The 14,848-nt window shown below is 45.6% G+C and overlaps 1 protein-coding gene across 1 annotated transcript in view; it reads right to left on the reverse strand.

Moving 5' to 3' along the window:
* Positions 1 to 14,848, reverse strand: part of GRID2IP (Grid2 interacting protein) — an 88,619-nt gene that overhangs the window by 22,740 nt on the left and 51,031 nt on the right. The window contains exons 5-10 of the mRNA XM_026650560.2: positions 14,691 to 14,776; positions 14,295 to 14,364; positions 12,255 to 12,349; positions 9,266 to 9,449; positions 4,948 to 5,091; positions 2,353 to 2,471 (exon numbers count right to left, since the gene is read on the reverse strand). Of these exons, the coding sequence (XP_026506345.1) occupies positions 2,353 to 2,471; positions 4,948 to 5,091; positions 9,266 to 9,449; positions 12,255 to 12,349; positions 14,295 to 14,364; positions 14,691 to 14,776 (698 nt within the window). The remainder of the gene's footprint in view (positions 1 to 2,352; positions 2,472 to 4,947; positions 5,092 to 9,265; positions 9,450 to 12,254; positions 12,350 to 14,294; positions 14,365 to 14,690; positions 14,777 to 14,848) is intronic.

Here is a 14,848-nt window from a genome sequence, read left to right on the forward strand (position 1 = left end):
GTAAATCTCTCCATCGGCTCTTTAACATTTGGAAAAAGACCGGGATTAAAAAGAGTTTCCTCCCTGGCAGTCACTCACCCGTGTTTCTAAATGGAACTGGGAGTCTGAGCCTGCTCTCGGGAGAAGTGGCCACGGTGGCCAATCAAACCATTAACCTCAGGCCAAAGAAGCAGATCAGCCATAATGGAGAGATGGGCTGCAACTCAAAGCCGGGCAAATCAGTGTAACCAAAAACTCTCACTGAGTTCAAACACTGTCAGTCCTTCCCACCCTGAAGCATTGTTGCTCAGGGTCAGAGGAGTCCCAGGGGTGTCTTACTTCCTGCTGGACCTGGAGGGGTTAAAATACAGCCAAGAGACAGATCCCCATCCCATTCCATGCCTTTGTGCTATAAAAGGACACCCAGATGGAGTAGAGCCAGCATCCAGGTGTGTGTTGGGGCAGAGGGGACATGGCTGGAACACCTTGTACTCCAGTGATCCTGGGCCAGCCGCATGGCCCCAATAGCTTATGCATAATGCCACCTTTGCTCCCCTTCTTGGGGACTGGAATCCTGGGGTCCTCACTCAGTCCTCAGGCAAAGTGCCCATTGCCTTCAATAAAGCTTGCCTGAGTAAATGCTGAGTAAGGCCTTTAGGCTTTGGCCCACTGAAATCAATAGGTAAAACACCTGAGCAAGACCTGAGTAAAATCTAGAGAAGGAATTTAGGATTTGCAGCTCAACAGGCAGAAATTCACCAGGCACCCTGCAAATCCAGCAGGTGTGGGTAGCTTGGGGGACATTCAAAGAGGCCCCTGTGTTTTTGGGTGTTCATCTGAATCTCTGGCACTTTTGCCACTCCTCACTAGCAATAAATAGCAGACAGGCTGATACCATCCTCCAGTTTAGATTCTTTGTCATACTGACCTAGAAACCCCTTTTTGAACAAGTGGTTTGTACAATAAAGACAGCTGGAAATCTGCTGGGTATGGGTTATTCCCACCAGTCTCCTTTCGGTTTGGGACTAGTTCACTCTCAATATTATTAGGACAACAGGTCACGCTTCCCTCCTGCTCTGGTTTTTCAGAAGGGCAGCTGAGGACAATATTCCTAACCTCACAGCTGCCAAATATCTGTCTGGAATCTGAGGCTTCCCTCTGGCTAATGCAGTTGTCTTGGATTCCATGCATTAATATCAGGCACAGGAAATCCCCCTCAACAGCAGGTTACTGGATTCTCCCAGTAGAAATGTCTTCTAACTGGCGGCTCTGACAGCATCCCCCTTTGACAGCTCAGTAACACTACAGTCCCTGTTAATGGTGACAAGTTCATATGAGAACTTAGGTTCCCATTTTTAAACACCCCATTATCCCCCTGTTAGAGGCACAGGAGGCTATTACGTCAGAGGAACATGGCTGGTTATGGTGAGTCGCATGGTGCTGAGAAACCGATGAGTGAGAAAGCGCCGCAGGCAGACTTCTATTCCGCGCTGGGTGCCAGCTGCTAAAGGGAGGTGGATTGGCTGTGACTGCACGTCAAACTATCAAGAGGGATCTGGCAGAGAACTGAGGTGGGAGGATGGAACCAGCAGCAGTGTAATGCTCTCCTGGGGAGAGCTGCAGGGGTTTCAGGATGTTGGAAGAGGCCCTGCAGGAAGGTTAGAAGGCTGTGGCTTACCAGTGGGAGGGAGAATGAGGTGTTTGTGGAGGACAGAAGGAAGGCTATATCTATCCCTCAGTGCAGTTCGCGCACTGAGAGCAGCTGGACGGGTTAACGAGCCAGGACCCCTTCAGAACCAGCGTTTGTGGTCCTGCGGACTTTCCAAACACCATTTTAGGTGTGAACCTGGGGAGGTCTGGACAAGCAATGATGAGATCCAGAAAGAACTATGGATCCAGACAGACAGAAGTGAGCCTCATCCATCCCTTAATGCTGCAGCGAGGCTTATCCCTGGAAGAGCCCCAGGGCGGAATGTGCAGAATGGTTTAGATTATTGCTAATCCACTGGCCTGGCAGCCCACTGTAATTCTCCCTGGCTGTCCCTCTAAACAACGTTAGGGATCCTGAATAAATAACTTACAGGCTCAGCCCAGGCAGCTTTCACATTAGGACTTTCTGATGTTAAACGGTTTGTTCCTTGTCAGAACAAAAGTGGATTTGCTGCCAAGACTGTGAGCCTGACTCTCTGTTAGCTTGTACCTAGTGCTGCTATTTAGACCCGTGTCAAATCAAGGACTGAGCCGGAACAACAGCTAGAAATCCTGACTCTTGGGTCTGCGTCTTAACAACCAGGCCCGCTGGGCCCAGGATAAATGGGAAACAGCCACAGGAGCTCTCCAAAGGGAATCTTAATGGAGCAATAAATTACCTACCTCCTGTCCCACCTTCCTCAGGGCCTCGCGTTCGAATGCTTCCCCGACATCCTGAGGCCCCTCGAACCGAAGTCCGGTGCCGTTCCTCTGCCTCTGGCTCTGCTGCAGCCGCAAAGAGACTTGATAAGTTACCATGTGTCTTTGCAAGATGCACTGGCTCCCAGTGCGCCTCACCTACCATCTTCCTATTCATCACAGAGGAACAACCCCAGGGACATTCAGGTTTGCAGCTGCTGTTGACCACAAAGTTCTGTGAGCCTGAAATCCCACCCCCCCACATGGGGACAGGATCCCAGCACATATGGCTCATCAGGAATGACTCCAGAGGGAAACAGTCACCTTCTCTTTCTCCGCCCTCTAGGGATGGGCTCCTGGCAGAAAAGCAGTCTGTGCTGCAGTGCTGCAATGCAAGCTGTAAGAAGAATTCTCCAAAACCACATGGTTGATGCTGGTGTTGGGTAAAATAATCTTAGCATTACATCAGAACCTAGAGGCTATGGTGTTCAGTGCCTGGCAGGTAGGCACTCAGACAGACATCCATGAAACATTACCACAGTGGAGACGACCATTTGGTTTGGAACCAGATCAAATGAAGAGCTGCCCCAAATCTGGGGAGGTCTGGCCTTCATGTTCCCAAACATGGGTATGCACACACTGTTCCAGAGTACATGGAAAGTCACATGAGCACAGGCTGACCTTTTATGGAAGGGAGCACATCCATCACTTCCTAATTGTAAGGTCTGAATACCAGGAACTCCTGGTTTTAATCCTGCCTCTGAAACTATGTGGCCTTGGGTAAGTCACTTCCACACCCTGTGCTTCACCTCCCTCATCTGTAGAATAGGACCAGTAACGCCAACTCCTTGTAGGTTATTCTTAAATTACTATCTGTAAAGTGCTTTGAAGATGAAAAGTGATGTGTATGTGCCAAACAATATTATTAATCCCCTCAGAAGCCCAAGCTCACATCAAATGACCTGAAGTAGATACATATCTAATCTAACCATATACACGGGGGAAAGGGCTAACCTTAGAATAGCATCACCTGTAAAATACATATATGTGCATGAAAAAGAGTACATACATGTACAGCGGGCACAATTACATGTTTGTAGCACATTTTACTTGTGCAACTTAAATGCCTATGTTTGAAAACTGCACTCATAGAATAGGAAAGGATGACCCACTCTCTACCAGTGTTAAAATAAATTAAAACAGGCAACTGAAATCAAGACTTCAAATCTGTCTCCTGACATGATTCTGATATTAATAATAATATCATTTAAAGTTTTCATTTTGAATATCAGGGCCCAGCTGCTTGGAATGCTCATGTAAAAATATGAACGGTTGCCCACTTATTCTGAATGCACAAACGCAGTCATGTTAATTGTACGTGCAAATTAGGTGAGCAAATACACAAGCATTTTTGCATGCTCAATTCAGAACATTTGTGCCTACACTGCAAGAGCTGGTTGCCCCTACACAAATGACTTTTCCTTTGTAAATAGATTGTGTAAAAAAAAGTGTGTCTCAACAAGTCCTCCCCTTCTTCAAATTGAAAACTCTTTCCTGCAGTTTTAGCCATGTTTAAAATAAACTTATCAGCAAAATGTAAATGGTTTAAAACACAGGAATTTAAAAGTAATTAACAAATCTAGATACAAAGATTAAAACCTTTCATTCTAAATTTACCCTCTGCCTTTTTGCTGTCTGATTGTGAAGCACATAATCCACAGCAAACCACAGTTGGTTTGTATGTTGCCACAGCAACAACAGATAGTGACAAGTAAGAAAAGGTAGGTGCAGACTCCTTCACTGCAGGATGCAAAGTGATTTGCTAATGCCACCCTAAATCTCTGTGATAGAACAAATCCTCCTAGGCAAAGGCTGGAATCAAGCATGTTTCTCACTTTCTTTGTGTGATCTTTGATGGTCCTTAATTTTAACTGAACCCTAATTGTAGACATTTATTTATGCCACATGTTGGTGACATCAGGGGAGAAATTGCATCCATTAGGCAGCTCTTCGACTGTCTCAGATGCATTTTTAAGACAACCTACCACAAAAATATTTTTCTTTCTTTCCCCCAAAATGCGGAGTTTCCTCCCAAAATTACACTGGTCCAAGGTGCAGGAAGAGCAGCCTTCAGTCCTGGACCAATCCCAGGTTTAAAGATCAATATCTCATGAATGATCAGGGCTAGAAACAGAGGGTCCTGATTCTGCACTGTCCTATACCCTGGATAGTCATTTACACCTGTGCAAAGTGGATGTACAACACTGCCATTCTGATCAGGTAGAATTTTACACCCGGTCTTCACGGATGTGAGTGACTATACAAGGTGCAAGGCAGGGGAGAATCAGGCCCCGGAGCTCTGTCCCATTCAAGAAAGGCTGGCAAGCCACCCTTTCCAATGAGAATTCACCACTTTTTTCGAGCCCTAGCACAACACAAGATATTCAACCTAACCTCCAGTAATCTTAGGCTGCTCTTGACAATGTGATAACATGCAACAAGACCCAATCCCCAGGGAAGTCATGAGACACAGCATGCACATGTCAGAATACAGGAGCTTTCCTCTCACCTGCCACTGACTTGTAACCAAGGAACCTGGCAATCTTTTGCTGGCAGTGCTCCTGCTCTTCATATGTCAATAGCTGGTAGATAAACTGCCAAATGACCTGCTTGACTGGTGTGTCCAGCACGGGATACACATCCACTATGAGAGTATCAATGTTCCTGCACAGTTGAAAAGAGAAGGCAAGACAATGATCACCTACTTTTGCTGCAGTATTCCTTCCCATGAAAACTCCCTTTTTGTTTCATCTCTTTCTGTCCTATATCTAACTTAGATTTTAGCTCCTGTAGGCAGGGGCTTGTCTCTTATTTGTCTGTGTAACTGTACTGGGCCCTTTATAAGCAGGCACTGCCAGCCCATTTGGCACTGGTACTTGACTCTTTAAAGCAAGAGAATTCTGGGAAATGTAGTTCTGCAGCAGTCCCAGAGCATGTGACTCAAGGACCATGTGATGGCCAGGCTATAAAAAGTACTGCTCTTTGGTCAGTGTGAGGATGAGATAAGACCTAAGGCTGATCCCCTTTGGAGCTAAGGAAGCAGGCTTCTAGAGACTACTGGAAAGGGCCTGGGAGGAGGCCTAGAGATAGGTGGAAGAAGAAGGAGAACCCCCAGGGAGAGGTAAGATTTGGTCAGGCAGTAAGTAGGAAGTGGCCCAGGGCAAAGTGAAGCCGGGGGTTCTGAGTGGAGAAGACAGCCACTGCATAGTTAAGACCCTTAAGCTGCAGCCTGCAGCAAAGGCTGGACTGGGTCTCCCCAATGGTGCCATGTAAAGATGGTGTAGAAATCTCTACACCAAGTGGGAAAGGATTGTTAAGCCTCAGAGAGGACTGATAAACGGCTTGACTGTTTAGCCTGAAAAGGGCAACCTTGCATCAGTGGAAGGAAACTCTCTATGTAGGGCCAGATTCTGCTTTCTGTGATGCTGATTTAAATCAAGAGTAACGTCACTGATTTCTTAAGAGCCAAGACTGTATTTTGCATGTGGTAGCAAAGAATTCCAGGGTAAAAGAATTAAGATACTAGTCCATCCCAGTGCAGTGGTCACCTGAGAAATGGAAGCTGTTTATATTAGTGGGAAACCACAAAGATGAGGAAGTAGCACAAAGTTACCCAAACTTTTTTGAACCTCACAGAAGCTTGAAGGTTCATTTCCAGCTTTGAGCAAAGGCCAAGATTGCTCATTATTCTGGCTACCTACATCTCTGGCACAGCACCTGAGACAATCATACTCTGTCCATCTCAAGCACATGTTCCATTCAAGGATCTTCAGGAGGTTTATCAGCATTAAGTAATGAGCCCACCCTATTCCCCTGTGAGGTAGATACTACCCCTATTTTACTAATGGGCTGGCCAGTCTTTGAGGTGAAGTGAATCATTCAGCAAATCGGTGGCAGAATTGAAAACAAAACTTGGGAGTCTTGGCTACCAGTCATCTGCACTGGCCTCCCGAGGGATGCTGAGAATTGAAGCAATGTATGTTCCTGGCTTGCCATTTGCAGTCCTCAATACACTCAATCATTGTCCGAGACGGAGACACTGGGATTATAACGTCTGGCATGTTAGTCGGTGACAGGCAGTGTTATATCGTACAGTTCTGACCTTTCCAATGTTTTAGCATGTAACTGAGCAGCTAATTCTGTTTTGCTGTCCCTCATTTTCAGACAACCATGGCAAACTATACACAAACGAAATCAAATGAGAACATAGGAGGTGCCACAGCTGATCCAACCACTAGTCCACCAAGTCTAGCTCCCTGTCTCTTGCAGTGGCGTATAGCTGGTGTATCAGAGCTGGTGTATCCGAAGGACCAAGCCACAGGTGAATGCAGCACCTGAGAGAGGAAGTGTTAGGCTTTGTCTACACTACGCACCTTTTAGCCACACGGCTGTGCAGGTACAGGCATGCAGTGTAGCCGCTGTTTGACGACAGGAGAGAGCTCTCCTGCTGACAAAAAATTTTCACCCCCAATGAGCGGCGGTAGCTTTGTGGGCAGGAGCACCTGCGCTTTTCATCGACAAAACTTTTGCCTTTCAGGAGGGGAGGAGGGGTTAAAACCTCTAAATGACAAAAGTTTTGTCATTCAGTTGCCAGTGTAGACAAAGCCTTAGACTCATTACTTTTAATATCTATGGGCACAATCCTGCTGCCACTGAAGACAAGGGCAAAACTATAATGTAAGTAGGATCAGGCCTATAGGCTGCAAAACTGCATCTTGTTAATGACCGGCATCGAAACAAAATGCAGAATACAACATCCTCTGCTCCATCAGGGAGTGCGTGACTGGGGAATCTATACAGAACTGTTCTTGCCTCAGGAGAGTTCAAAGCAACGAATGCTGCTTAATCGGGGCAGGATTAGCACAATCTGTGTTTAAGGAGGGCTCATTCAGCCAGTGCCAAGGTGCTAAAAGGTAACTAATCAGGTGTGGAATTCTGAGCTCTGAGACACTGCCAAGTAGGGACCTGATCCTGCACTTCCTGATGTAGGTGGTAATGCTCCCATTGATTTTAGTGTGTGCAGCATCATGCCCTGAAGGTGAAGAAGAAATGAAGGAGAAGTGCTATGAACAGTGCTGTTATTGGTGCATTTGTATTTAGTAGCTTATACCACCATGGACAGTCCCTCATCTTCCATGGAGATAAATTCTGAAAGCTTCCCTCAGAACTCCCAGTGAAATCAATGGGCCAGTCAGCTCCCTACTCCATTTGTACTCAGTCCTTACTCAGGCAAAGCTCCCAGCGAAGTCAGCAGGAGTTTGCCTGACCACTCTGGGTAGGAGCTCTGGATTTGGCCACTGGCATTTACACCTGTAAACTTTCCATAGTAACTAATATCCAGTAGAAGGGAGAGGGGAGCCAGGCTGCTTTTCCCAATGAATGCCAAGGCTCTAAGAAAGATGGTTCTGAGCAGCCCATCCGGGGACATTATCACTCCTAATATCCAAATGTCAGGCCTGATGATGGCTTTATCAGCACTGTATGAAAAAGATTAAGGGTCAAGGGTGGAAAACAAGTGCATTACTGAAGTTCTCAACACCTCCATAAGATCAGTTTCAAGGCCTGCAGCAGGGCAAAGAGGATGTGTTCAATTACAGGAAGAAAAGTTTGCCAGCGGGAGGCATTCTTGTGCTAAGGCCAAGGGAACACATTAGCCAAAATGCTGAAAGGAACAATAAGAGAGGCATAAAACACAATGAAAATTAAACAAAAGGGGCTGACTGTAAGAACAGGACATGCTGTTGGCTCAGGGCCTGTCCAGGCAGCCAGAGACCCCTAGCTGCATGAAAAGAACAAGGTAATTTTTATGTTGGATTAAGGGGCAATTATGGGTGAATTTCAAAAGGTAATAGGTTTGGATAATTCCCTGACCCCTCAGTGGGCTGGGCATCTGGCCAGATGGGGCTTTCCACCCTGTTATCTTAATGGTTTCTCTGATGGATATGTACAGGGTAGGCATGGAATACAGATCAGTATCCCAGTGGGTGCTCATCACTTGTGGGAGAAGGGAAACTGCACCTCATGTTGCCTTCCAGCACCCTTTTTTAGCTGCTGCTTAAACAGCAGCCCTGAATATCTCAGTAGGGGAGCAATGGCCACATCTCCTCATCCAGAGTGACAGTCACTGGGATACAGGGCCTCGCGGATAGTTGGGGAACATAGCCAAGAAAGTAAGGAAATTTCAGTTGAATCCTTTACAATGTTCTGGGAAGATCCCTTCCCGGCCTTATAACAACTCAAAGAATCCATCCCAGGTTTACTCTGGGACCAGGCATAATGGGAAAGAACAAAGAGTTTCGGGCTTGATCCTGCAAGGTGCTGAGTGACTTCAACTCTAATTGAAGTCAGTGGGCATTGAGGGTGCTCAGCATCTTATAGGATCAAGTCCTTAAGCACCATAATCAGTACAGTGCAGGTATCCAGGCAATGCTGATATGGTCAATAAAGCTAATGTCTGTTCCAATCATAGAATCATAGAATATTAGGGTTGGAAGAGAACTCAGGAGATTATCTAGTCGAACCCCCTGCTCAAAGCAGGACCAACACCAACTAAATCATCCCAGCCAGGGCTTTGTCAAGCGGGGCCTTAAATACCTCTAAGGATGGAGATTCCACCACCTCCCTAGGTAACCCATTCCAGTGCTTCACCACCCTCCTAGTGACACAGTGTTTCCTAATATCCAACCTAGACCTTCCCCACTGCAACTTGAGACCATTGCTCCTTGTTCTGTCATCTGCCATCAATACCGAGGTTCAGTGCTTTGATTCAAGAAGCAGATTGTAATCAGGGACATCACCACCACCACCAGCTAAAGGAATACAGCATTTAATAAGTTACCGATGCTGGAAGAAGCCTTCTAGTGATTTGCAGACGATGTAGCGCTCAGGTGGTGTCAACAGACGTTCCAGCTGCTGGTTGAAGGTCCTTCCTTGGATCTTGATGCTAGAGGGAAGTATCTCTGCCACCCACTGCAGGGAGGTGAGGGCTGAGGAGGGGTTCGGGGAGTCAGCAGACTCAGAATCTGCAGCACATGGGCACAAAGGAAAGAGATTATTACATGGATAAAGAACAGGAGGCAACAATGAATCTTAGCATCAGAATCCAGTTTCAGCCCCGGTACCTCTGAGGGAATCTGCACTCCAGCATGAAGAGGGGAAGTGATTTAAAGAGCTGGGAATGATTGCAGCCCAGTCTGTTGTGAAAAGACAAGAAGGGAGTCCACCCACACCTATCCCTGTAACTACAAGGAATTTCTTCCCTTGGAGAAGAAAAACTATCAAGGCCAAAGGGTCTCTAGCCTTTAAAACAAACCTATGGGGGGGGGAAAAAACAAAACTAATGTGCATGGCCTTAAAGCTGTATCCGACAATCCTCAAAACCTTCTGTCCTCATTTAATTAACTGTTCCACTTTTACGTATACTCAGACAAAACTCCCATTAACTTCACTGGGAGCCTTGCCTGAACAGACTTCCAAGAACAGGTTCAATCTTTGAGTCTCTGATCCCTGTATACCTGCAGCTTCGATTGCCCAGGCATCCTGGACTCTGTGTTTTTATCAGTAGGAAGGACTCTGATAAGGCCAGATCAGCGAGGTAACGCAGAGTGTGTGAATTATGAGTGGAAACCCACCAAGGCCGATATTAAAAGGAATGTGTAAGGGAGCATGTGTGCATCTTTGTCTCAAAATAAACAGACCTAACAGACTAATTTACAAAAACACTTCAGCCACTGAAAAGCAATGTGGTGAACAGGATACTTTAGCTCGTCAGAAGAAGATACTCCGGCTGAATCACAGCTTATCATTAACCTTGCCATTCTCAAATGTGCTGAACCAATATAAACAGAGTAAACTATCATGGAGCTTCTATTGTTTCAATAGGCCTGAAATGTAATCAGTACAAAAAGAGACTTTTAGACCTTTCTCTGCTCTTTTGGACGTGGTTTACGTCCCCTCATGAGTCATATTTTCTAAAGTGAAGGATTCTTTTTAAGAATAGCAAATATACACAAAATCATATACTTTCTTTTTCTAGAGAACCTTCTGCTGAGAATCTGAAAGCACTTTACAAACATTAATGTACTTAGCCCTCGCAACATCTTCTTTGAGTGCAGTACTTCAAATGTTATACTTGGGTACACTGAGGCACAAAGAGGTCAAATTACTTTGCCACAGTCACGCTGTACTGCTCCTACCACTGAAGTACAGACACCTCTGGAGTGGGACACAGCAGCTGTTTAACAGTGCACAGCAATACTTCACAACCGTTGGAGACAGGAAATAAAGAAAATTGTATCCAACAGAACCTAGAGAGGGAATTTAGGGCTGCAAAATGTAATTACCCAAGTAGGCATTTGGCAAGGCATCAGAACTAAAAACCAGACACTTTTTTTTGAGAGGAAGGATGGTCCAGTGGTTAGTGCACAAGCCTAGGCATTCCAGGTTCAATTCCCTGCTCCGCCACAAACTTTCTGTGTGACCTTGGACAAGTCACTTAGCCTCTTTGTGCCTCAGTTCCCCATCTGTGATAATAGCACTGCCCTCCCTCACCAGGGTGCTGGGAGAATAAATCCAGTGAAGACTGTAAAGTGCATTGGGATCTACTGATGCAAAGTGCTATGTAAGAAATAAGTATTATTTATTATTACTATTATGTAGCCAGGATTCCAGTTTTCCTTCTCATCCAAAAGACAGCACCTTCAGCAGCACCGAGCCCCTAACACTCGGCTCTAGAATGGATTCAGTAGTGAGGGAAAGGGAACAGTGCCATTCATGGAATCCCAATAGTATTTCCTGGGGCTAGGAGTTCCTTGGCAGCATTCCAACAAAATACTGACCGAGCCTGTCCTTACTTGGCTTAGGAAATGATTTAGGGCTTGTCTACAATGTGCCAAAGTACAGATGATGGGAGTGTGAACTGCAGAACACACCACAGTGCTGTGCTCTAACTGGCCCAAGTGCATGCTGCTGGCATGAACTAAAATGTATCTAGTTCATGTTACTGTGCTCCTGTTTGAAAGAGGACTACATTAATGCGCCTTTTAGTTTACGCCACCAGCAGCCACACAGGGTAGTTAGAGCGTAGCACTTTGATGCACTCTGTGATTACACACCCTCCCCCCACCCCACTCCCCACAGTCCACATTGCAGTGCAGTGTAGACATAGCTTCAGTCACCTATACATGGTGGGCCAAGCTCTCCTCTCCGCTGCACTGAAGTCAATGGAGTTGTTCTGGTGAAACACTAGAATTTGCCCCATATGTTCCGATGACTCTGACATTCTTACCAACAAGTACACAAGTTACACAGGATAAATTATTCATGAACACAGCAGAGTTACATTAAATAAGATGTACAAAATTACATATTCAACAACATATGCACAGGTGTGTTCATTTAGTCATATACACACACAGGCTTTGAACGCAGGTCATTCTGAAGGGCCAGCCCAGAAAACTAACAGCAGTACGGTGATCCCTTGGATAGCTGTGTGGGGCTGAGACCAAGCTTGCTCCCTCAAGACTGGCAGCAGCAACTCTGACAGCAGAGGAAGAATGCTCAGCCGTTGGAGGAGGAACTACCTTTCCTTGTTGTCCAGTGACTCTCCAGCTAACGCAGGAGCAGTGTCAGGCTCAAGCCAACATGCGAAATTTGATGGGGAGCATAGGAGAAACCCGGCAGATTCCTCCACCAGGTTTAGTGGTTTGAAGGATAGTCATCTCCACCCCACCACCAGCCCCACCATGCACTGACATGGCAAATTCAAGAGTGAACTCCAGGTTTTCCGTTCTGTCTACCTGTTGTGCATTTCTCTTTAACAATCTTACCAACTGGAAAATGGACCATCCCTTCTTCCACAACCAGGGTAGGCATTGCCCCACTGCCCTGCAGCATGGACACCACCTTATCATGGGAGCAATTCCTGCAGAGCCAGACAAAGAGAACCCACATAAATAACACTTTCAGAGTCTACACTGCACCCACCATTTGTGACATGGGCATCTCTGAAGTCTCCTAAGGATGAAAAGGATTGACAAGAAAAGTAGGATTCACCTAACAGGAACATAACAAGTCTGGGAGGGACACCCAAACAAAGGCACAATGGCAGGACTTTGACAGCTGCACCCCTTGGTATAAAATGGAGACGATCACAGCTGCCTTCATCTTTACGACTGGGACTATAAATTCAGCATGCTGCTCAGACCGAGGTAGAGTATGGTACTCTAGCTGTAGTCTCCCGGGGCTGCAGCTCTGCATTAGAGATGTAGGAGCAAATTCTGCTCCTGGTGATCTATCCCATGCAGAACAGAACTAGCTTGCGGGCAGCAGTGGATCTCATTGTAGAACATTTGTGGGATGTTCTCGGCCATGCCTGCAGCATGGAATAACTACAGAGCACGTATATGGAGGGAGTCAAGGAGTCTGTTGTGGCTAATGATGCAGGCACTTCTGCAGCTCATGCTGACAGACTCCTTAACTGATCTTTCCATCTAACAAGATACACTTTCACAGAGCCTTGTCTGTGAAGAGAAGATCCAAAGTGAGGGCGAAACACATTTTACCTGCTGATGGCACAGCCATTTTGGATAAAGTACAAGCAGACCCGAGACACTGTTTCCCAAAATGCAGGATCAGAGGGTAATCTACAAATAGTCTCATCTGTTTTCTGGGGCTGCTGCTTCAGCCAAAAGTTTGCTGGATCAGCTGAAAATCGAGAACTCGGGAACCAGCCAAAGCAGCATTAGATGTTTAACCTTTAAACTTGAATCACTCTTTTACCATGCAGACTGTTCTAGCACTTCACTTCTGCTTATTGTACAGTAAGATTTAGCCCTAGAATAAATGCTACTGTCATTGTGTAATGGGACACAGAGCAAGCCGAGGTTTGGTGGGGTTGGACTGTTTTGGTTTTTTTAATCCTTGTTTGTGCAAATAGTAGGTGGAGAAAAGTAGTTCTGGGTGGAACTACTATGGTCGGTGTAGTTTTATGCTCAGGATCCTGTTCCGGGGTGATTCATGGACTGGTTTGTACCTTGCCCCTTCCACACTACATAACACACACAACTGAATTGACATTGATTCGAGTCAGAGATTCCAGGACTGTTACATTTAAGAGCTGTCTTGTTTATATTATTTCATGCATTATGCATGGCTATTGGCAGAATGATCTGTAAATAAATGAAGGGAATGGAAGACAAAATTCTGGAATACCAATCTTACAGAAATGATAATATTAAAATAAAACATTTGCATGAGGCCAGGATCACTGCAGAGACATCTATGCCTGCATATATATGTTATACACACACACCCCTTGCACAAAAGCACCTCACATCCTACGTAAGTAGCCACTTAGTGCACATACCTACTATATCCTTCCTCACAAACTTGCACACCTCTCATGTTCATGAACACAGTTGTGCCTGGCTATTTCACACTATCCTGGGTTCTCATAAAAATGGCCACACTGGGTCAGATCAATGGTCTATCTAGCCCAGTATCCTGACAGTGTTCAGTACCAGGTGCTTCAGAGGGAATGAACAGAACAGAGCACTTATTGAATGAGCCATCCCCTGCCATCCAGTCCCAGCTTCTGGCAATTAGAGGTTTAGGGACACTCTAAGCATGGGGTTGCATCCATGACTATCTTGGCTAATAGCCACTGATGGACTCATCCTCCATGAACTTATCTTTTTTTAATCCAGTTATACTTTTGGCCTTCACAACATCCCCCAGCAATGAGTTCCACAAGTTGACTGTGCATTGTGTGAAGAAGTATTTCCTTATATTTGTTTTAAGCTTGCTGCATATTAAGCAGCATCATTTAAGCCATTTTTAAGAGACAGTTTTAACAGCCAGCATCTCACCTCATATCCAGCCCATTGAGAAATAAGATTCGGTCCCCAGCTTTGAGAGCAGCCTTCTCAGCTGGGCTGCCTAAATATAGGAGGAAATGAAACGTATCATTTAGTTGTACTGGTCTTTTAGTGCGTGATGCATTAAGGCTGCTGACAAAGAAACATGCCGATTGTGGACATGGTTACAGGAGGCCTCTGCTTAGAGGGAAGTTAGTCTATTGGAAGAATGACTTCACTAGAAAATGCCCGATTCATAAAGATACTCTGGGGAAAAGCAGCTTGACAGCGTCAAAGGGATGAGAGTTTATGCTAAAGTAATAAAAACAAATAATGTTTCTGACAGCCATTCAGACTAGATCTTGGGTGTAAAGCTCAATGTCACCTGGTAACGTCAGGTTTCCTTACCAGGCAAAATGGACTCAATCCACACGGGGGCATGTCCACGTAACGTGAAGCCAAAGCTTTTGCTGCCTTTGTAAACTCGAACCGTTCTGCAGGTGGAAAATCAAAACCCAACAAGGAATAAAATCAAAACCCAACAAGCTTTTGGTTCCTGTTTCATA

This window comes from Terrapene carolina, unplaced genomic scaffold (genome assembly GCF_002925995.2).
Source record: "Terrapene carolina triunguis isolate 2854851 unplaced genomic scaffold, T_m_triunguis-2.0 Scaffold93, whole genome shotgun sequence".
Taxonomy (NCBI): domain Eukaryota; kingdom Metazoa; phylum Chordata; order Testudines; family Emydidae; genus Terrapene; species Terrapene triunguis.